The 23,229-nt window shown below is 50.6% G+C and overlaps 2 protein-coding genes across 2 annotated transcripts; one reads left to right on the top strand and one right to left on the bottom strand.

Moving 5' to 3' along the window:
- Positions 1-260: 260 nt before the first annotated feature.
- On the top strand, positions 261-1,860 carry FNDC11 (fibronectin type III domain containing 11). Its single transcript, XM_056354048.1, has one exon. The coding sequence runs from the start codon at positions 272-274 to the stop codon at positions 1,205-1,207; it is 936 nt and encodes a 311-aa protein (XP_056210023.1). The 5' UTR covers positions 261-271; the 3' UTR covers positions 1,208-1,860.
- Positions 1,861-2,036: 176 nt separating this feature from the next.
- On the bottom strand, positions 2,037-23,016 carry HELZ2 (helicase with zinc finger 2). The gene is given in 20 exon segments (XM_056354049.1): positions 2,037-5,432; positions 5,946-6,113; positions 6,528-6,684; positions 6,986-7,204; positions 7,451-7,585; positions 8,375-8,567; positions 9,137-9,253; positions 9,720-9,861; positions 10,099-10,260; positions 10,509-10,640; positions 11,039-11,124; positions 11,936-15,449; positions 17,108-17,183; positions 17,622-18,405; positions 19,451-20,083; positions 20,439-20,962; positions 21,595-21,702; positions 22,090-22,227; positions 22,229-22,272; positions 22,393-23,016. Coding segments are annotated over 20 exon segments (7,821 nt in total). The 5' UTR covers positions 22,757-23,016; the 3' UTR covers positions 2,037-5,307.
- Positions 23,017-23,229: the final 213 nt, after the last annotated feature.

The following is a 23,229-nucleotide window of genomic DNA, read 5'->3' as shown; positions in this document are numbered from 1 at the left end:
CCTCCCGGGGGGTGGGGGTGTAGAAGGAAACTAGTTGGTTGGAATATATAGAAGTAGACTATACAAAACATTAGAAAGCATACAACTATAAAGGAAAATTCCTCTGGTACTACATCTAGTCTAAGAGTTCTTTTGCATCTATAAATTTATAAGCTAAGCTTTAATTAAGAGAAGAGTCACAGTCATGATTATACTCCCTCCCAGCTGCTTTTCCTCTGATTCTTAATGTTATTATTACTGCTTTCTTACACAGCACCTGAGCTTTGGAATCATGGCTGTGATTTTGAATGAATTTGAAACCAGTTTGGACAGTACCGCACACAGTGAAGCACAAGACAATGCCAGCTGGGAGCAGTACTCAGAAAGGAGCAGCTTTGTTCTGCAGTTCCTGAACTCCACCCTGAGCCTGCACCACCTCCAGCACCACCGGAAAAAAGTTGAGCTTCTGAGCAAATGTTACTTTTACTTAGATATTGAGCCCAAACACGTGACCGTGACAGAACAGAACCAAGTGATGCATCGCACTAACATCTTGCAACTAATAGACCCCAGGCAATTCCAGAGGATGAAGAAGGTGGGAAAAAACCAGACTGAAATCCAGCTGTCACTTCTAACTGAGCTCTTAGAACAACTGGAACGAGGACGGGAGGAGCTGAGCCATTACGTAGAGACTTATGACACTGTAACTTTTCTTTCCCGGTGGGACATGATTATGCAGAGGCTGTCCAAGCTCTCCGAGTATATGGAAACTCTCACTTCCTTGCAAGTGCCGGGAAAGCTCCATGTCAAGCACCAGATGGTGTCACAAGCAGATCTCAGAGGTACTACGCTTCCCAACATTAGGCTTTCTCTCCGTACCAAGATGCCACTGATTTTTGATCGAAATGAATCATTTGCACACAAGGACTGGGCCACACTCAAGTGGTTTGCCGAAGATCAAAAGTCACACCTTGAACAATATGAACTGCACGTGAGGCTACTGACAGGTGGGAGTCAGGCAGAAGTGGGATATGGTAGGATTCAGGTAGTCATCTCCAACACGTGTGTAGTCCGGGACTTGCAGCCTGGCAGTTCATACACATTCCTCATCAGAAGATCAAACACTCAGACTCTTGTTTTTGAAAGATGGCACGACAGCATTACATTGACGACACAAACTGATGCTGTTGGAGAAGCAGACAGAAGTGCTTGGACACCAAAAGGATGACATGGCACAGAAGAACATTTTTCTCATTTTATCCATTACAAAAAGACAAATGAGAAAAAGTAAACCTTATTTTAAAACATTATGCGTAAAACTGGACTCAATTTGTTTTCAACAATTTTACAAGCACCTTCCCCAAATATTTCCAGGTTAACAGTAACCCATTCCAAATTTCTCACACAAAATGCTATCCTTGGGCAGCATTCCAGACTCAGCACTCACTTCCCACTGCCAGAACCCACAGGCGGGAGCAGCTGGAAGCAGGCAGTCTTGCAGGACACCTCAGATGCAAAGCACAGGGATAGCACAGCATCGCCATCATCCAGTGCTTTTCATCCACTGCAACATGCCCCGTGCCAGCTTCTTGCAATGATGTTGCAAGTTGCAGTTTTTTTACCACAAGTTATGCCTCGCCCTGCCATGTTCTCCCTCTAAAACACCTGAACTAAATCCTAAGCTCTTCAAATTTCTCACCCCAGCTTATCTCCATCTCTGATTCCTCTCACCCTCTATACCCTGTGCCTTACAGCTACCTAAGCATGATTTCATCCTCACTCCCCTACAGTGCAGGAAAAGATCACTCTGATTAAATAAAACAGAACAACAAACAACAACAACAAAACAAAAAAAGCCCAAGAACCCCCTAAAACCCTACAACAAATGGGGAAGGGTAATACATCTACACCACCGATATGAAGAAAACAATCTTTTTAGCCATGTACTGCAGTTAATGCTAATTTTCTTTTTACCATTTAGTTCAGTCCAAATGTAGCCATCCCCACACAGATTCTAGTCAAACCATCACATAAACAGATCTTTTAGTAATAAAAATTTATTATTTAAATAAATTCAAATAATTTTTACAATTATGGCTTAAGTATCAAAAAAGGAATGTTGAGGTTCATTCTTATAAACGGTAGAAGCAGGTAAAAATATTTGTATCCAAAACGTCATCTGAGGTTTGCTGCCAGTCACAGACATACAAAAGATAAAAACCTGCCACATTTAGAGTTCCTTAATTTACACTTCATGACACTTAACATTTCATTTCCATTTTAAAAAATCCCAACAATTTATTGCAGTAAATTGATTGTCCTATACAGATCTGTCCAAATCCTCAAAAACAGTCCAGTGGGCTTCTTCTTGGCCAGCTGGAGCCAAGGAGAGGTTTCCTAGTTCTGGATGTCTGTAATTTCACTGCCAGTCCGAGCAGGACACAGGGCAATGGCTACAACCGCTCCGACTATCTCAGGCTGATGCCTGGCACACTGCCTGCTGCGTGCGCAGGTTCCCCTTGTTCAGCTTGGCCTCAAGCTCTAGTCAGTGCCAAGGAAATGATCTTGTTGGATTAACTGACATTTGTGCCCTGCAAAAATACTTTCTTCTGTGAGCTGTGGAAAACATAGAGGCTGTGATCAGACAGATACCCTGTGCACCATGCTGCCAGTGGTTTCCTATCGGAATTATCAAAGGTTTGGTGGTTTCGTATTTTTTTTAAAGTATTTTAAGAATATGTGCTTGAACATAAAATTCAAAGGTAAATTCAAAGCTCTGTGTGCAAATGAAACCGGACTACTTTGAACTTCTTTTCTCTTATTCATTTATATGATTCTCTATCTATGAGCGTAAGAACAAGAACATGATATTTAGCCATCACTAACAGTCTATAAAAAGGTTGATTAATTGCACTTTCTGCTATTCCCTGACTATTGCAGCTGCATGACCAACTCTACAGGTACCTGCTCTCAGCCCAAAGAGCCCGAGTCCAGCCTGGCTGTTACTGCTGCTTGTGTGGTCTAGGGCAGCGTTTTCTAAACACCAATCACAAAATGCATCTTCAGGGGGAAAATAAAAACAAAAAGTATGTTGTCTTGCAACACAGAGGTGACCATGCAAAGCATTCAGTCTAGCCTTTACCCTCCAAGGAGAAGCAGTAAACATCTTTTCCCTGCTGAGGGCAAAGGGAGATGCTTTGTGAAATCTCTTTCTCAGTCTATACAAACACACAGCTAAACCTCACACAAGAGCGTTGGGCTAAGAGCCACTACGCTTGGGGTGAGTCTCCTCGTTTGTGTTACATGTAATGAAATAACCAGCAAAAAAATAACAGGGGAGAGACTATTCATTAGGTCATGAAAATGAGACCTGCTGGTTCTAATGGGACCAGGGTGACATTTTGGAATTATGCTGGCACCATGATAAAGTATTTATCCCAACAATTCCAGCACCTTTTGTGATTCTCCACATCATCTTGGAGATTGCATTTCAGTAGTCTACAAAATGATTTCCATACAAGCTTATTTTGGAATTGCAATATTTGCAAAATCAGGCTAGCGTAGAATCTTTTAAGATCCCAGCCACGATAACTTCAAAGAGGAACAATGAACTTTACATCTTACCAGCTTTTGTCAAGCACCTTTAGAACCAGCAAGAAGTACTTCCCATAGGCTTTTGTCCCTCATGGCGTCACCAACCACGTGCTTGTTATCATGCTTCAGAAAGACAAGAGCAAGCCTGGGTGGTCTCTAGCATACAAATCAAACCCACCAAATGCAGAAGTGCAGGAAGGTAGTTTCAAATAAGGAAGAGAACAACAAAATTTCTCCATAGGTTCTTGAGTCAAGTCTAACACAAACGCATGAGAAGAAACAGCGTTACCCAAGGACTCTTCCAGATACAACACTTTCTTATTGCACATTCCACCACACTGGGAAGAGCCATGCTGCATTTTCGGTTGCAAACACAGCATAAAATTCATCCCTGCCATCGTGCTGTGAAGTCACAGGGACCCCTCACTTATGCTGAGGAGGACCCGTGTCCCAGCACGCTATATCCTTGGTGCACAACCACTGCGATTGCATCCTGGCTCCATCCCACGTGAACATCTAGAGACAGCCAGGCGTGTGGTCTTGGGGAGAGCTGAGGCAGGCACTTCATACATTCAGAATTGAAATGAGATAAAAGACAGCCTCCCTCAAAACTACCATGCCTCAAAAAGCAGCTCCATGATTCAGCAGAGAGCACCGCTTCACCACTATACATCTGTATCAGCCATACGTTACTGGGCAAAAGCAGCCTTCTCTAATGAATCACAGCTTCCAGTTCACAGCAGTTTGGATACTTACAATTAAAAAAACCCAACAACCTTATACACATATATGTTGTGGTATATTTAACAAATTTCCATCACTGCTCTTAAAAACTTATGCCATAAGACTGTGAAACAAATTCACAGAATTAAAAAATAATAAATTAGAAGCAGCTTTAAAAAAATATTGGGTAGGAAAGGGGGGGCCTCTTGTAGGAGATTTCAGATAAAACTCAGAACAGTTTAAAATATGCTTACAAATTCCAATGTTTCCTGGTAGGAGTGGTCCTCACTTTTCATTAACTTTATACTGGTGAGGACAACATCCTTTGTACAAAGAATAAGTACATCTATTTACAAAATCAACTTGGCCTTGGCTCTGTGATATTTACATGCTTAGAGAACAGCATTTCGGTTAGACAAAGAGTGGTGCATCGTTGTCTCTTTGCTTTTTTCCTTCATTTAAAAAAGAACCAAAACAACAGAAAAACAGAAACAAAATTGGTTTGCTGCTTTGAGAAATGAGAAGTCTTAAAAATTCCCTGGCCTTGGTTTTAAAAGGAGTGGTAGTACTCAGAAGCTTTGGTCCTCTATGGCAAATCGCAGCTTGCCGTGTGGCTCCGTTGCGCGGTTGTTCCACCCTTCATGCGAATGGACTGAGTATTTGGTCCCCAAAGTGCAGCTGCACTGGCAGAGAGGATGGGGGCTCCGCTGAAAATCTTACAGTTAAAAAAATAGTATCATCATCAAAGTCACAGCCCCAGCCATCCATTTCAAATGCTTTTTGGTTTGCTACAGCTGAAAGGTCCTGTCCAAGGTTGCACTGATTAAAAAAAACCCAAGATGCCAAAGCACACACTGAAGCTGAGCTGTCACCGAGCAGGGGCAGATCCTGGCTCCCCCGCTGCATTTGGCTCTGTAGGTCATTAAACAATGGAAAGATTGTGTCCTTCCCAAGGCACACGTAACGCAGTTCAGGCAGAGCGGGACAAGCTCATCAAGGTACAAACCATCCTCATCGGCGGAAGGCTGAAACCTTGCTGACGAGGATCCCCTGGGCTGCAGTGACGCAGTTGTGCTGTCTGTAATGCTGGAGCAGTTTCTTCCACAACGGGTTGCACTCCAGGAGGTACCGGTTCCCTGTTGGCACAGGGATGGGGGCAGTGGGTTAGTGGCCACAAGAGGCTTGGTCGATACCATCACAGACCGGTCACGGGAACTTTTGGCTAACATTTCTAGCCTAACAGTGCTGGGTAACTTGCAGGGATATTTCCTTCAGCCAGAGCTCTGTGAAATCCCAGCTCCCTTTTCAGAGCTGTCATATCTGCGAGCAGCTTCCCTACACATCACAGCCTACACCCGCGTGATTAGGAGGAAAATATGCAGCCAGATTCTGTTAGGAGAGAGCTCTAGCACACAAGTGACAGAAACAACGTGGTCCGAACCAGAGGGTGAGAAAAACTAATTATACATGCGGTGTATGAGCCATGCACGATCTCTGCTTTGCCCAGATTGTCCAGATAGCCCAGCTCCAATACCACAGACAGTCTAAAGAATAAAGCAAGACCAGCAGTTGTACTAGTTGGGATCTCCACCCTTTTATCCAGGCATCCTGTTCCCCTGCCGGCCTGCGCACACTCCCAGGAGACCCACCTATAATGCAGAGTCCTTCCTGAGCGCGCGTGATGCCGACGTTGACCTGGTTTGGGTCAGTAACGAACCCCAGGTACTTCTTCTGCCAGCTCTTGGTGGGCTTCCTATCGATCTCTGATCGGGGGCAGGAGCGTACAGTCGACAGGATCACGTATCTCCACTCACTTCCTAGAAAGTGGAACAGAACCAGATTTTTTAGCAGGAAGCATCTGGCCACCCCTCAAGACACTCATTTCTCTACAGCAAGACCACCAGAGCTGCAGCCACGATTTGGGTTTCTCCAGCTTTGGAGGCCATCGGGCTCCCAGTCATTGCTCTTCGAGGAGCACGTTACGAGAGCTCTTTAACACCCCTCCAGACATCCTCCACCTTCCTATCTTCAGCAGTCTCACCCTGCCTGGGCACTCCAAAGGTTTCCAAAGGATTTATTATAATCACAAATCACCCAGAAAGCTGGCCTAGGGATGCTTTCTCCCTGGCTGAAAGGACCCTGCTGGAAGACTGTCTCTAGGAGAAGTTGTTTCGGTCCTGGGGCAGGCAGGAGAGCACAGAACCAAGGCTCCCCGCCCCCGCCACCCTCACCTTGGCTGTTGTTGATGGTGCAGGTGGTCACTCCGCTGATGCCCTCCTTCTGAAGGCTCTTGCCGATCTCAGACACCTGGGCGCTGTAGGGGCTCAGGATGGCGATGCTCTCCGGCTGGATGGTGCCATCTAGTGTCAGCTGCTTCGCGATCCTCACCTGGGGACACCGAGGGTCCTGCTCACCTGGGACCCAGCCCTCCAGCGCCCTGTCCCCGGGCAGCGGTGGTGCCTGGCTGTGCTGCTCCCCCTGCTCTGGGTCACGCTCCTCTACAGCCGCCCTGGCCAGCGCCATCGTGGCGTGCTGCAGACCTGGGCAGGCACCAGGCAGGAGGCCACGCCAGATCTCCCCACTGATCCTTATCCTGTATCGCTAATATCATCCCTCCACGATCCCCAGAGTCACTCAGCGCAACACCCTCCCTTTTGCATATCCCCAGATTCCCCAGGACCCTCCTCACCGCCTGCATCGCTTCTTCTAGGTTAGCTTTGGAGTTCTCATTTCCTTCCTCAGTAGAAATCATGAGGCTCTGCTCCTTCCCTTCCATGTGCCCAAAGATGATCGGGCAGCAGTTGTTATTTTTGTGGTGGAAGACACTGCGTTTATGATGAGGCTGGGGGCATGTTTTCAGCCGCGTTTCATAAAACTCCTGCGACGGGAACTCACAAATGCTTTTGTGCTGGCAGAGAAAAGGGGAGAAACTGAGGTGAACAAAAACCAAGGAACTTCTCAACCTGCAGCACCTCTCTGGGCACGCTTCACCTCCGCACCCTGGTGCTGCAGCTGGCACCGGGCAAGCGGATGATTCATTGCTCTAGGAAGGGGAAGCAGTAATACAGAACATCTGTTTCCCAGTGGTGGGAGGTAAGCCCTGACAGCAGTATTTTCTGTGACGGAGAAAAGACAATCCATGTGAGGGTCTCACCATGCGGTATTGTGTATCCAGCATCCACGCCTGATTCCGGTAGCGCTCAAAAAGGGATGTCTCCATGCCAAGACTCTTGCAGAGGTCATTTTTGACCACAGGCCGCAGCTGTTTGTGATCCCCAAGCAAAACAACCTGGAACAAAGAGTGAACATCTCAGCTATGAGGGCGGTGACACTGGTGAAGGCTATCACCTGGTTGAAAGGCTATTTGTACACAGGCATTTATTGCTACTTATTTACTTTACAGTTACAGCAACCTCAATTGAAGACCATGTTGGACATTATATAAAGATCCTGACCCAGAGAATGCAGAGCCTTGTTCCCATCTGACAGGAGAAAGATATCATGAAGTAAGTCTACTGAGATCTACTCTATGCTTCTTGTCACATTAATACTTTGTACCTGGGTGCACAGCACATTTTTTGGTGGCAGTGATACCCACCCTGTAAAGAAGCACCAAAAATCCAGCCACACTACCACTTGTTTTCTCTTGCAGAAAGCCAAGAGCAAGTTTAGAGGAGACAGTATGGGTGTAACTCTTAGAAGACAAGGAGCCGAGCTGATACACATAGCAGAGAGGTGAGTAGATGCAACTGTTCACAGCAGCTTTCAAGTCTACAGCAGTTCTTATGACTCTGCTTTATGTGATATGAACTGATAACGTACAGCTTATGCATCTAGTGACATTACTTCTGTATTGCACGTACCCTTCTGTGCCTTGAGAGTTTAACTGTCATTAGTACAGCCATTCCAGAAACAAATCCCTGAAGGCTGAAATATTGATACACCACCATAGATACTACCAAGAACAACATTAAAACCTAAAAAAACTTGGAAGAGCAGCAAGGTAGGGATGGAAGACATGCAGACGCTTGGAGTCCTGAGCAGCCATCCTAGAGACACATTTTTGGAAAAGACTGACCTTCTCTGCACGGGGGTGGCTGACCAAGGGGATGAGGGTCTCGGGTTCTGTGGACATGGCACACTCATCAATGATTATCTGCTTGACATTGAGCTGCTCCAGGGAGGTGGCCGATGCAGCAGAGCACGTGCACAGGATGACATCATGGGCCTCCAGTTCAAACATACGAGCAGCCGACAACTGATTTTTGTACCTGGTGGTCAATGCAGAAGACACCAGGTTATGCATAAGAGAAACATCTCCAGGTTCCTCATGCAGCAACCAAGCAGAGGCTATACTTTCCCAAATTATTAGGGCTCCATCTCCCTCCCCAGGATGAGCTGGTGTTCCCAGAAAAAGGCTCTGGATAGACACTGTAGGAAAGGTACTTTGTCCTCAACTCAGCAGGGCAGGGGGCTCAGGGTGGAGGATGCAAGTGTCACACACACATAACACAACTTTTAGTCCGGACAGACAACAGAAGAGAGCAGAAGTGATGCTGAGGCTCTGCACTGTACCACTAACCCCAAGCTAATCACTTTTTATCATCATTCCAAACACACATCTTATTAATCTGCCTTGATGTTTTCACCTAGTCCCTCGGCTTGCATGAGCCAGGACAAATCTGCTGACTTCCACGCAGTTAGCCGAGAGCCAGCGAGCACAGCCCAAACCTCTTCCCGCAGAGGTGGAGGTGGCTGCACCGTGCTCCTTCAGGCAGCGCTTCAGGGGTGGCACACGGCCAGAGTCAGCCATCTCTCACCAGGGTCTCCTTCTACTCACTTCCTTGTTTCTTCTTCTGTTATCTGCTCTCCTCTCCTCATCCGAGCGTCAAAGTTACAGATATACTGACAGAAAGGGTTGGGTGGCCGCCGGATGCGATGATGCAGGATTATTTCGCTGAATAAAGAGTTAACATATAAATATTTCCCCCTAGCACAGACCGAAGTGATCTCTTCTACAGCAAAGCAGACCACATCCGCCTATGCAGAGAAACCCCATGAGCTAAAGAAGTCACAGTTAGACTGCTCCTTCCTTACCGACCTAACTCTTAGTTGACCCTCGAGGATACAAAACACAACCGCTTTTCTTTAGTGGTTGAAAGCAGGAATAAAGTCAGGGACTTTTAGAGCTGTTCAAAAGAGAGGAAAACATCTAGGACCTTTCTGACAACCTGGATTTCCTGACTAGGCGCTACATTAGGCTACACACCTTCACTTGAAAAAATTAACGATCAAGCAGGTTCATAGTGCTGCTCCACAGTAGCGGAGTGGAACCTGCATTTGCTCTGGCTTGTTCAGCTTTGCTGACGCAGAAAACATTGCTCCCCAGCACCCTTGGAGCCCGCGGGGCCACACAGTCCTACCTGAGCTCACGCTTTGGTTTTGCATCCCGCAAGGCTTTGCGGGAGAAGTGCCGGTTGCTCCCCGGGTACGGGAATTCCATTGCCTCAACGGCCTCCCCATACACCCTCAGCGGTTTCAGGTTCTTCATCTTCAGCAGCATCTCTGGGGAAGGAGGACAGGTTTGCTCAGACAGCACCAGGCGCCGGCAATGTTGAGAGGGCGCGCACTCACTCGCCTCCTCCCCACCGCTCGCTTACCAGCCCCACTTTCACCGGTCCTCGCCCAGCAGCAAGGGGTCTTCCCTAAGGACCAGCCCTGCTTTCCCCCCTCCTGCCTGCGGCCACGTGATCTCCCTCCCCCCAGTGTGAGCCTCTTCAGGGGCTTAAAACCAATAGTTACCAGCAACAACATCAACAGACTTCCTGGATGGGCCACAGTACAAGATGCACTTTTGCCCCTTGGGCTTTTCTTCAGGGGAAAGTGTTTGCTCCTTGACGGTATCGTCATTCAGCTTATGGAACCAGTAGACAATGTGAGTTCCAACAATGGTTTTCCCTGTGCCTAGAAAAAACAAGGAGGCTGCTGAGAACACTTGAGCCACAACACCCGTGCTCTAGGTCAGCATCCGGGTGATGAGCCATGAAATAAAATCAAGAACTGAGGAGACTGCCTTGAGCAGCTGCGGGTGATGCCAACCCACGCTGCCTTCTCCTGTCTCACCAAGGTCCTACGGAAAGCAACAGATTAACTCTAACCTGCCTTTCATAACAAAGCGGGCATGTACTCCTGCCACCCCCCCCCAGCCTTACCTGGTGGGCCTTGGATGAGCGTGAAGGGTTTTCTCAGAGCATTTAGAATAGCCTGGTTCTGACTCTGGTTAAGCTTCCTGTGGCTGCCAGGGAGATCAAAGCATTTTTGCTGCAGGATTTTGGACACTGTCTCTATTAAAGCAAAGAGCCAAGAAAACAAGATTAAAGGAGGTGACTGAAGACAGCACACAAGCGATTCAACAGAGGATGCAGCAAGAACCAAGCAATTGGGGCCCATTTACCTAAAAAGACCACCCAAAAGTAATAGCTGTCCCGTGCCAAGACTTTCTGCCCATGAGCCTTCTCTGTGAGCCCTGGGGATTAAAACATCACCCGTGCCACTCTCCAGCAGGGCACCCCGTATTACCTTCACCCTCCCAGGCTAGCAGCTCCTCTCCTCCCCTTGGCTGGGGAACCACCTGGTCTGGGAGCACAACCCCTATGGCAAGGACCCATGGAAGCTGCCAGGGCATCTGCCCAGCCAGAAAGCAAGTAGCCACAAGGCAAGAGTGGCAAATATTTACACCTACCTTTTTTAGGAGGTTCATGGCCAAGGGCAATGCTTTTAGCAAGCTCAGAGGCATGCTTGAGCCTCCAGATTGCCTTTTCTTTCCGTCTGACAGAGAAAAATAAGAATGAATGGAATGTAGCATAAAACAGCAAAATTTGTAATACAGCTTCATACAACTGTCTTGTTCATTATTTTGCTCTGCTTTGGTGTTACATTAAATGCTTTCACAAGGAACTTAAACCAAAACAATTCTTATTCTGCTCTTTTGCATCTGGGACTATTTCTCAACTGTCTGAAGAGCTGAGCCTGCAAAGATGTTGAGAGCAAGGAGCACAACTTCTGCCCCAGCTCCCTTTTATTACGGCCCAGCTTCCATTTTTTCCCTGAAATTCACGGTACAAAAAGGAAGCACATTCTGCCCTGAAAAAGCCACAGCAGCCGTGGATGCATAGCAGTCCATGTCATGTACAATGAAGGGCAAACCAGACATCAGCTCTGCTTTAATAAGAGCCGATCTTGCTTCACAGCAACAACAAAGGGGAATGATTGAGAAATCAGGGAGCACTTCTGCTAAGCAAACCCTGATCCAGTGCTTCACCCTGCCTTTTATGACACATATTGCAGCAATCCAGTAACATAAGAAACAGATGCCCAGGGAAATTTCAGCATGGCACCTTCCCCTATCTCCCCATTCTTAAAGTCAACCAGAAAAGCAAGAGACCATCTGGAGAACAGATCTGAGCCATGCTGCCACCCTCACCAAACAGCAGCACAGCAGCACGGCCAGCCGGAGCTGGGTAGGGACAGATCTTTCAGGGGATCAGCCACACCATCTGGGTGCAGCAAAGGAGTCCCATGGGAAGCAGTCACTCTGCATGGACAGGTTAACCAGAGCGCAACTGCTGAGCACACTTACATATCTGGCAGCATCTTTGGTATGAGCTCCACTGTGAACGTGGCAGACGCCTGTGAGATTTCCACAGGGATGTTCCTCATAGACATAGAGTGAATGTAAAAGGTCAGAGTGTGCTGACTAGTCCTGTCTGACTTGGCGTTGTCGCTGAACTCTTCAGTGACCCCGTGAGCCACCCAGGTGTAGGTATCTGGATCAACCACAAGTCTGCCTTCCGAGCTGTCCTTGTTAAGAAGAGTCAGATTCTGGAGGCCATGGCTAAGGCATTCCTCATCGCTTTGAAGGCTCCCAAGCTTCAGCCCACCCAAGCGAATGCACAAGTAACAGTGGTTGAAGTCCACTTCAATAGAGCACTCCTCCAAAAACGTTTTGTTTAGGAGGAAACTGCCTTGCAGCTGTCCTTTGCTTGTCCTTTGCCTCGCCCAGGTTATCTGCACATCATGGAGGATAATCGAGTCATTTTTGTCCACCGCACACGAAGCAGACTCTATGGCGCTCATCTGCATCCACACCTTGCTGTACTCCGTTACGTGCTTGTACTTGTCTTTGGATGGCAGGGTGGCGTAGGCAGAGAAGCATTCAACAGGCTTTTCTGCGTGCTGCAGGCAGATGTCGAAGCCTGGCATCACACACCACAGCTGCACAAAGGGCACCAGGAAGCCCCGGTAGACATCGGAGGTGAGCTGGAACTGCAGCACGTCGCCGGCGCTGAGCTCCAGGGACACCTCCATGTAGTGTGAGCATGGGCTCCTCCTGATCCGGCCCACGTGCCGCCGGTACAGCTCCTTGCTCTTCTCCAGGAGCGAGGCAGCGGTCTCAAACTCCTCTCTCCTGATGGCCGTGAGCACGTTTTGCCAAGTCTGGGTGCTGAAGAGGGTGACGCTGCAGTCGCAGAGAGGTCCTTCCCGCAGGCTGTGCTCCTTCATTGTCTGCATGGAGTACACCCTCCTCTTCCACATGAGCTTGATGCTGTTCCGCTCCTCGATGAACACGGGCTGCTCTATCAGCTGAAGAGACCTGTAGCTAATTCTCTGGGGATCTGGAAGACTCTCCTTGTTCAGTGGAAACAGGGCTTTAAAATACTTGTTCATCCCTTCAATATCCACTACAAAGGCGACCTTCTGCAGGGCTTGGTCCTTCAGCTGGGTGGCCATCTGCAGGCAGTGGGCTCTCTTCTCATACGTCGTTGCCTGGGAATTCTTCTTGTTGAAGTCACGACAGAGAAACTCAATGTCATCCAAAGAATAGACGATGGGCTTCTTGTGGAGCACAGAATGAAGGTGCCGCTGGACCACAACATCCACGTACCGGCGGATGGGAGAGGAAGCCCAGGTGTACGAGTCAACGTGCAGGGAGTAATGGCCCACTTTCGACTGGACAGTGGAGTTGGAGCGACTGAAATAGGAGCGGCCAAGTAGCCTCCTGAACTCCAGGGCCACGGGGGCCAGCTTCGGGTGGATGTCATCAGTAACGACAAGGTCTAGCATCTTGTGGAAGTCACGCCGATTAGCAGCTGACTGCAGGTGCTGCCAGATGGGGGCCAGGAAACTGAACTTCACATTTTTAGAGGAGTCTTGGCTGGGAGGCACTTCTCCCAGGTGGTGCGAGAGATGGATGGACAAAGGAAGGATGTGGTTGTACTTGTTTTTCATGAGTGATAACTGTTGAGGGTTCGGCTCACACTGACACCGGAGAGGAGTGGCATTTCTCGTGTCCTCCTGGTTGGTGAGGAACTCGGCCACAAAACTGTTGAACATGATCATTAACTCCTCTATCATCTGATGGGACCCCCTGTTACCTGGGGAGCTTTCCTCATCCAGCCGGTCATAGAAACAGTCCTCCTGCAGCCGAAACTTCCGATGGATCCTGGAGAAGTGATAAGCCACAGCTATGCAGTCCTCCAGGGTATCGAAACGCAGGGGCTCTGACGCTCCTCTGTAGTGGCTCTTAATGCAGAGCTCTGCCTCTTCATAGGACAGCTGCCTGTCCGAGCAGATCACAGAGATGGTGAAGACTCCCTTTAACATCCGATCCGTTGTCTTTTCTACCGTGACAAATAAGGAGATCACACGCCGATCTTTCTGTGGCAGGAGGCTGCAGACATCTTGGCTAATGTGGGGTGGGAACATGCTCAGAGGCTCCTGGCTGGGAGCGTAGTAGGTGACACCCCGCTTCTTTGCTTCCAGGTCCAAGGCACTGCCTTTGGGAATGATGGCAGCCACGTCTGCAATGTGGATCCCAATCTCATAGTGATGCCCGAGATCCCTAACACTGACAGCATCATCCAAATCCCTGGCACCTTTGGGGTCGACAGTGAAGGTCAGGTAATTCCGACAGTCCTTCAGGTTTTCCTTGGCGAAGTTTAGTTTGCTGCTGGAGGCATATTTGGCCAACTCCTTGGTGACAGCAGATGGGTATTTCTTCTCCAAACTGTACTCCAAGTTGAGGATCTTTAAGCCTTCTTCCAATGTCAACGCTGCATGCAGAATCTCCGTTATTATTCCCAAAGGGTAGTAAAACCCTTCCCGCCAGGAGATAACCTGGACGCAGAATAACTGGCATCTCCTCATCTCCTGGCTGATCTTCTCACAGCTGATCACTCTGTACTTCCCATTGACAAGCCTGCGGATGGGAATGACGTTGGGTTTCTCCTTCAGCCCTGGGACGAATATTTTGGTGACAGTGGGATCGATGGGTATCATCACCCGGGGATCAAATTCATCCATCATGCAGATGAAGGTCCATTCTCTCTCTGCGCGCTTTAAGATGCCCACCACCTTCCCCTGAGGGCGGTGGCTGCCGCTGTCAGCCGTGATGTTCTGCAGGATTTCCACGAGCACCTCGTCCCCTGTGAAGGCTGTCCCGCAGTGAACTCTGCCTTTGATCTGAATGGTCATCGCAGGGGAGTCGTTGAGGGTGAAGGCAGAAGCTCTGTCAAACCCTTCTTTGATCAGCTCGCATCTCTTGTACATTTTAGGGTGCATGTGCAGATACTCCTGCATCATCCGAGAAGAGAAGCTGACGTATTCCTGCCTGTCTTTCCACAGGTTTGAAGCCTCAGACTTCACGTTCAGCAGCCCTTCTTCAGACACCGTCACCAGCACGTTCTTGCTCTCATCTAAGAGCTCCTGGAGGATAGGATCATCGGGATTCATGCTCTCAGCCTCAGAGCTCCAGGAATCCGTGTCACTGTCCTCCTCATCGCCCTCCGGGCTCCTCTTGCTCCAGCTCTCTTTGTCACATGCAGCCTGTTTTATCTGAGCCATCGTCAGGTTCTCCGGGAAGATGCTCCCCTTCTCGATGCACTGCTGGATAAAGCGTTTCCACACCTTGCTGCACTGGCCATGGGAGCACAAGGCGACGGCATCCCCCACCACAACAACCAGTGACTGAGCCCGGGTCATGATGGTGTTGAGCACTCTGGCTTCGTTGAAGAACTCGAGGTGGTGGGAGGCTGAGAGGCGCAGGCTTTCACTGGTGTGGACTGTGCTGATGATGATGACCCGGAATTCCCGCCCTGCACCAGAGGGGACAAGGGAGAAGTCACTCACAGGAACCCAACAGGAAAGACCCTGTCTGAATGCTGCCCAGTGCTCTGCCCATCTACACTGTGTTACAGGGCTGTGGGCTGATGTAGCCTCGCTTGGCTGAGTCACGGGAGCCACCTGTTCTGAACAGAACCATAGAATCATTCAGGTTGGAAAAGACCTTTAAGATCATCAAGTCCAACCATTAACCCAGGACTGCCAGGTCCATCACTAAACCATGTCCCTAAGCGCCGCATCTACACATTTTTTAAACACCTCCAAGGATGGTGATTCCACCACCTCCCTGGGCAGCCTGTTCCAATGCTTGACCACCCTTTTCGGTGAAGAAATTTTTCCTAATATCCAACCTAAACCTCCCCTGGTGCAACTTCAGGCCATTTCCTCTTGTCCTATTGCTTGTTATCTGGGAATAAAGCAGCTCTTGGGGATCGTGAGGGCCTCCAGGCACGAACCAGGATGGACGCCACAAGGCCACCCACCAACCACCCACACACAAGGGAGGGAAGGGCAGCGTGGAGACGGGAGAAAGGCAGGGAACTGGACCAGTGCAGCTGTCAGTGCCCATGGAGCAGCCCCTGCATGCCCAGTGCCACCGGCAGCCCCCGCCAGCTGCTCCTCATAACATGGGCAGACTTTTCTGTGAATCCCAAACTCCTCAGGGAACCGAGGGTCTTGCAGGAACATGAGCAGTGACCGTTCGCAAGAATCCCTCTCCCCTCAAGGACGGCTCTGCTGATCGCATGACAAATAACAAACAGCGAGAGGCACCCTGGTGATTTCAGAGCTGGGAAGAGACTGCAAAGAAAGGGTGTGGAGATCAGAAACACACCCCAGGGGTCAGTTAATCTCACCATGAGGAGTCCCAGCTGCACAATAATAATAAAAAAAAAGAAAAATAAAAACATGGGTGAGTCATAAACTAAGTCCTTGAGGACAAAACAGCCCTATCCCTCACTTGTCATCCAGAGCAGCAGACGCCTCCTTTAGTGAGTCGCTCTGTGATTTTTGCTGCGATTGGTACCCACAGGCCATCCTGGTTTCAATTCCCTTCTATTACCAGCCTCCCCCACTGGTATCTGGGGCTTCACATGATTCACACATGCTCAAGTCCCTGGGATTGCATTTACAGGGTTTTCACCCTCCTACAAAGCAACGTTCGTATATTTGAAACAAGTTGACAGTTGGGTGCAGATTTAATTTGGTGTGAAATCTTATTAAGGAAAAGACGAAATCAAAGATTTACCAACCAGAAGGGGGTGGAAATCAGCCAAAGGATTTCCAGGCACTCCCATCTAATCAGTGCTATGTGGGCTGCGGCAGCTGCAGTGGTGGCAGAGCCACAGGGAAGGGCAAGGGAGCTCTGCCGAACAACACCGCATGCACCCTTCCAGAGAGGTATTTTGCCACGAGATCAGCCAGTATTTTGCATTTTAGCAAGGAGGACAATGTTGAAATGGTGGAAAGACTTCTGCTAGCCACCCAGTGTCTCCTCCCGCTGCCCATGACACAGTGGCTGTGGCTGCTATAGACTCTCCTGTCTATCAACATGACTGGAGAAGTTCTCCCTAGCACACAGAAGACCTCAAAACGTAGCCAGGCACGACCAACTATTGCACAAGACACAAACCTGGCAAGTTTTCATAGTTTTCTACCACCACTTCTTGCAGTTGCTTTTTCCTCAGCTCTTGTCTTGTTGCAGAAACCTGGTAAGAAAGAAAGAGGCACAAGTGAATACAGTTTCAGCTCAGAAATGGCTCCCACCCAACACCAAGGTCCCTCACCCTTCTCAGCTGCAGGTTCTCCAAGAAAGTTACTCAACAGCAGCCACATGTCCTGGGATGACCTCAGCCAGTGCTCCCAGTCTGCCCTATAGCTGACCTGCCTGGAAGATGCTGAAGATCTTCAACTAAACCATCCCACCACAAGGCATGTCTGCTCCCACCACCCCTGACATACTATCCAAAAGGAAAGCGCCTCAAAAAAACACTGAAGGTATGCAAGATCCCAGATTCCCTACTTTTACTAGCACAAGAGACAGGTTTATTGTAAAAAGAGTCCAGAATTTATCTGGGAGTGTTTAGAGAGCAGTCAGCAGCAAGCGTAGCCCCTTCAGCTGGGAAACGCATGGTTCTCCTACTTACCTGCATCCCATGGGAGACCACGCAGATCCTCTTCAGATCTCGGACACCCCACTCATCTGGCCACCTCTGATAGATCTCCTTCACTTTCTCAACCACTTGTATTATCTCAGAGGCATTGTGCCAAGAAATCATGGACATATCTCTTTCAGCCACGCCAGACACGTGGCAGAACACGAGCGGGTAGATTTCGGGATGGGGTGGGATGTTCCCGCTGGCTTGGATAGCATTGCCTTTGCCGATGTAGAAGTGCTTGGAGACAAACTCAATTATGCCTGCAGTGGAACGATAATTCTCGTTGAAGATGATCCTGCTTTTCATGGCCACTTCGTGCTTCTCTTTCTGGTAGAACTGAAAGAGTCGGTTTAACAGGGTGTGATCAGCAGATTGTCCATCCTCAACACAGAACAGCTTTGGGGTTATCTGCATGTGGTCCCCAGCAAGGACAATCCGGGTCTCAAAAGTGGCGTAGGAGAGTGGAACCAAAGCCTCGCACTCCAGCATCTGAGCAGCCTCATCGATCATGATGTGGGTGAAGTAACCAGGGGCAACTTTCAAGTTCTTGGATAACATGGAGGTGGTAATAATGATGCGGTGCCTGTCGATCTCCACCTGCGTGGGGTGGCGGAAGGAGCGCTGGTCTGGTGAGATGCAGCAGTACATCTGCGTGATGGAGTCCGTCAGGTTGATGGGACGGTCCGTGGATATAATCCTCAAGGGAACAGCCCACGGATGCCCATTGGTTACGTAGTGATGGAAATACTCCCGGATATAGATGTCAGCAGCACTGGAAGGGAACAAAAGGGGAAACCATCAAGGAATTGTTAGTGCTGTTCCCAAATGCTATGACCATCATTCCAACGCACCATCTGATCACTCACCAGCCCGCACCCGAACTCTTCCCCAGCTTTGGCTGACAACACACTTGCCACAGGAGGTATTCACGTACGTGCAAAGACACCGGTGTTCACGCGGTGCCCGGTTCCAAGCCTGTTTTGAGGGTATGGTTTAAACAGGAGTTGATACTCGAGGCTAGGGCATGTCTTAATGCTCACATGGAAAAACGCAACGTGCCTAACAAAATCTGTGGCCCTGCTGCTCTCTAGGGCCAAGCCACCAGACCTCTCCTCCAACAGCTGACCACCCGCAGCCCAGGCGGGTGGCATGAGATCTGTAGAAGACGCCTCAGTGCAAGCAGACAGCCCGAAACAGGCCAGGATTAGCAGTCGCTCACTCATCTATTATACATTAAAAAACTAAGGCAGTAACAGCCTGCAGGATCGGATGTGGACACTCTTTTCAGTCTAACTGCTCTAATTTTAACAATCTTGTCCTGGTTTCTCTGAAGGCAGATTCAATGGCAGTCAGAGCAGATCTGCATTTCCTCTTCCCCAAACCCTCCCTGGAAAAGTAAAAAAATTGGCCTGTGTGCAGAGCATAATCATTTTGAAGGGCAAGCAGAGTGCAACACTACCCCAGCAAGGTCAGGCAATGGCTTTCTACTTCTGCCGGCACACAGTAAAGGCTGAAAGAACTGTCTCTCCAAGCCCACCCCCATTTTATAATGCTTTAAAATGCATATTTTTGCCTCTTTCCCAAAGACTTCCATGCATGCCAGGGTTCTTCCTAGCAGGATGTGCTAGAGCAGTTTAAGACATACCAAATAAAAATAATTTATTTAAACAAGTAATTGAAATGCATGCTAAGAAAAGGGCTGCTCAGCTCTGTCCCATGCACCCTGGCTCCCTCTCATCCCACCAGGCAAGTGATGGACCAGTTTGCTTGGACCCGGCCCACAGCTCTGGTGGCCTCTTCCCTCACCCCCTGCTAACCTGTTAGTGTGAGTGCAGATCAGCACCCGTGTTTTGGGCTGTCTGAGGATCTCCATGGTGGCCATGGCCAAGGTGAACGTCTTCCCGGTGCCGAAGGGCCCGTAGATGAGAAGAGGTGGGACCTGCCGGCTGGTGGTTGCCTGGCCCGTGATGAAGGAGATGGCTAGTTTCTGCTTGCTGTTCCCTTTCTGTGGTGATCCAAGAGAGTAGGGGACAGAGCAACTGGCAACATCTGGTAGGACCAGCTTCTCATCCAACAGGCGGTCCACAGCCTGATGCCACTGCCGGAACAGCAGCTGGTCGATTTGGAACTGGATCTCCACCTTGTGGGAGGTGTTTGGCTTGAATTTCAACTCTAAGCAGCATCTCTTTGGTATCTGTAGCCAGATGGTCTTCTCTGTGGTGGCTTTATGCTCCACACTAACCTCATATACCCGATTGTCTACAGGTGGGTCAAGTGCCAGGAAAGCGGTGGGCACAGACCTGCTCAGCAGATACCCCTCATCTGTGTCCGGCGAGAGGTTATAAGGGGTAGGCACTTCAGCAAACAGCTCACCAGAGAGGGCAAACTTCATCCCCACAGAGAGGCTTTGCAGCATGGGGGTCAGCATGATGAGGACCCGCAGGTTGAGTCTGAAAGGAGGAAACACCTAAATGAACCACAGAGAACTTGGCCCACCAGTTCATCAGCAACTGCCCCCCTCACTGCAGAGGGAGGATCACCACCGACACCCAGAGAGGGTCTGCTGGCCTCCTGAGCACACAGAAACTGTGCTTCTCGCTAATCCATGGCCACAGGACAAGACCCAGCCCTTCCCCTCCTATTGCTACAGAGCAAGCCACCCTTCTTGGCAGGTTTCCACTTCTCTGGGAAGGCGCCCCAGGACCCAGCCCAGAAGGGACGGAGGTTTCAGCAGCAGCATAGCCCCAAGGGTTAGCATGGTCCACAGCAAGGAGGAACCCCTCTGGATCCACACCTGGCACTTACTTGGCAACCAGGGCCTGTTCAGCTTCTTCCTCACGGAAAAGGAATCTGTGCATCCTCTCGCGATAGTTGAGGCGGGTGATGGGAACAGTGGCACCACCCTCACTTTGGTAGTCCAGCGCAAGAGCAGGAGGTTTGTACTTAGCCAGCAGAGCCATGTCTTCACCAGTCCTTGGCACGCTGGGAACAATGATCCGGTTACCTCTATCCCATCGCACAAAGTTGACGGGGCGGCTGCTCTCCCTGCTACTGGGGATGTGCTGGGGGGTCTCCCGCCGGCCCACCTTCACCTTGATCTTCTGCATGAGGACAGGGCGTTTGCCAAAGTCAAAGACCACCCACTGCTCGAAGATGCCCAGCGTGCAGCACTCCATGCAGACCTCCACCAGCGCGGCGGGTGGGGAGGAGGCCAGGGTGGCCACGTGCTCCCCCCGAATGTAGTGGAGGCCCCGGGAAAGCCCATTCCCCGAGAGGTAGAAGTTGACTCCAGGTTCCCGCTTCAGTAGTGCCACGTGCTGCAGAGGCATCTGCCAGTTGAGAGGAGAACAGGGATATGGTCAGGGCAGCCCACGGGAAGAGCCCAGCGGCTGACGAGGTCCTCCCAGCAGCATTTCCTACTGAAGGCTGCTGCAGGAACCGAATGCCATGCTGGATCTACAGCACCACTTGACATTCTCCTTAAAGGAGCTTATTTTTCATGCAACCCCACAGCAATTATTTTAAGGTCTTAAAGAATCCCAGGTTCCAGTTTTACAGCAACTGAGCCAGTCTGCTGCAGACGGGAAATCTCCTGTGTTGGTAAAGGGACAATCAGACCCAGGTTCCTGCCCACAACACCCACAAAATACTGGGCAGGGAAGCAGCTGAATCTTGTTATTTGTGATGATATGTGGGAGGTGCTGAGAGCAGCCGGGTCCGCCCCAGCCCCACCGCACACGATGAGACAGGAGATGTGGTGGCTGCTCCCCTCGCGTACAGCCCCAGCTCGGGCACCACCTGAGCTGCTCCTCAATACCCAACACACACCCTCACTCAGACACCCCCACATCCCTGTCCTTACGCTCCTTGCAGAAATAATAATTAAACAAACAAAAAACCCCAAAGGACAGCAGGTGCTGCCAGCGGCTCACAGCCCCCCACAGCACAGAGCTGGGCTTACCTGGGAGTGGACCTTGAACTTCCAGCAGTATTTCATCTTCCTGTCCTCCGACTGCACGTGCAGGGGCTGCTTACACACAACTCTGACACCCTCAACGTGCTCAGCCATCTGCGGGGGAAGCAGAGGAGGAGCGGGACTGAAGGCAGCATCGCAGGGACACTCTGCAGAGCCCTGCACGGAGCCAGCTTCATCCTTTGCCTTTACGCTACATCCTCCCAAGAGGGGATGGTCAGTCAATCCCCATGCTCAGGCCTCACCCACCGCTCCTCAGTGTCCCCACGCAGCAGCCTTGGGAAATGAAAGGACCCGGCACAGCAGTGTGCTCAGGTAGCCTGAGCAGGGTCTCAAAAGGGGGTGAGGGAAAGGGGGATGCAACATCCCTTTCTGCACCACCGTTAGAAAGGTGAGTGGTGGACCCTGTTCCCAAGCTCTTACCCGTGAGGTCTGTCGCGATGTGCCTGACCAACGCTCACCCACCCTGCACCCGTGACTTACAATCAACACCTCGTTGGAGCACATCTGATACTCAGCGATGAGCCGGTCCTGGTACGACAAGAGCCCTTCCTTCAGCGCTTGCTTCTTTTTCTTCACAGCAACCTTCACCCTCTGGATCCACTCCTGCAGCTCCTCAGGGGGAATGAGCCTTGGTGCAGCTGTTCCCCATCTCACACACCTCTGCTCTGTCGGGAGAGAGGTATCCAGGTGCGACCCATGCCCGGCAGCTTGGGGGTCCACAGGGAGCTTGTGGCTGCCTGCTGCCCCTGCCCTCTCCCTCGCTGCACTGGGTGGACGCCTTACCTGCTACACAGCGAGACTTGGTCAGCCCGAGCGGCGGCGTGCGGTGTACCCACTGGACAGAGCTGTCATCCGAGAGCATCTGCACGTGCTCCACGGAGGCGCAGTGGCTCTCGAAGCTCTCCTGCGAGCTGAAGGTCACCAGGCAGACCCGGCAGTAGAATTGCATCGGCGTGGGTGCCACCAGCTCGCCATTGGTGCTGCTGGTCCCCACGGCCGGCAGCAGGTCAGAGCGAACCAGGCCATGCTCCCTTTCGGCCTCCCAGATGGCCATCTCCACGTCGCTGTGTGCGTACCGGCAGCGCTGCGGGCCGTGCTTGCAGGGCTGGCCCTTGGAGACAAACCTGCAGTAGCTGAGGGTTGGCATGAACTCGGGGAAGGGCCGGATGGCAGAGTACTGCTGCTTCCTCCGGCTGTCTGACACCACGTGCACCAGGAGGGGGTCCCAGGTCCGGTGGGACTTGCAGAGCCGCCCCTGGCCGCCCACTGAGATCCGCTGGGGGGCAGCCAAAGAAGCAACGCTTGCAGATCTCCTGGAACTGCCCCCCGAACTCGCTGGCGATCTCGCTGGCGGCGCTGGCCGTGGGGTTGGGGGTGGTGGCGGGGTGACCCTCCCAGCTGCTCCTGCAGCACTGCTGCCTTCAGCTGGCGCCGCTCCAGCTGCTGCTCCCTCTCAAAGTTCCAGACTATGGCCTCCTCCGAGCTCCAGGCGAAGGGTGCACTGGCTCTTGTGCCTGCTGCAGCCCAGCCCCGCTGTGTAGTACCTGCAGACGGCGTAGCGGGCCGGGTGGGGAAGCCCGGCCGCCTGGACACCTTCCTCCAGGCTGAGCTCCGACGGCT

The sequence above is a fragment of the Falco biarmicus genome, chromosome 10 (genome assembly GCF_023638135.1).
Source record: "Falco biarmicus isolate bFalBia1 chromosome 10, bFalBia1.pri, whole genome shotgun sequence".
NCBI lineage: Eukaryota > Metazoa > Chordata > Aves > Falconiformes > Falconidae > Falco > Falco biarmicus.
This window is presented reverse-complemented; position numbering and strand designations above follow the sequence as displayed.

Excerpts from the sequence above, each read along its gene's own strand:
- FNDC11 (XM_056354048.1), top strand. The coding sequence starts at position 272 with ATGGCTGTGATTTTGAATGAATTTGAAACCAGTTTGGACAGTACCGCA.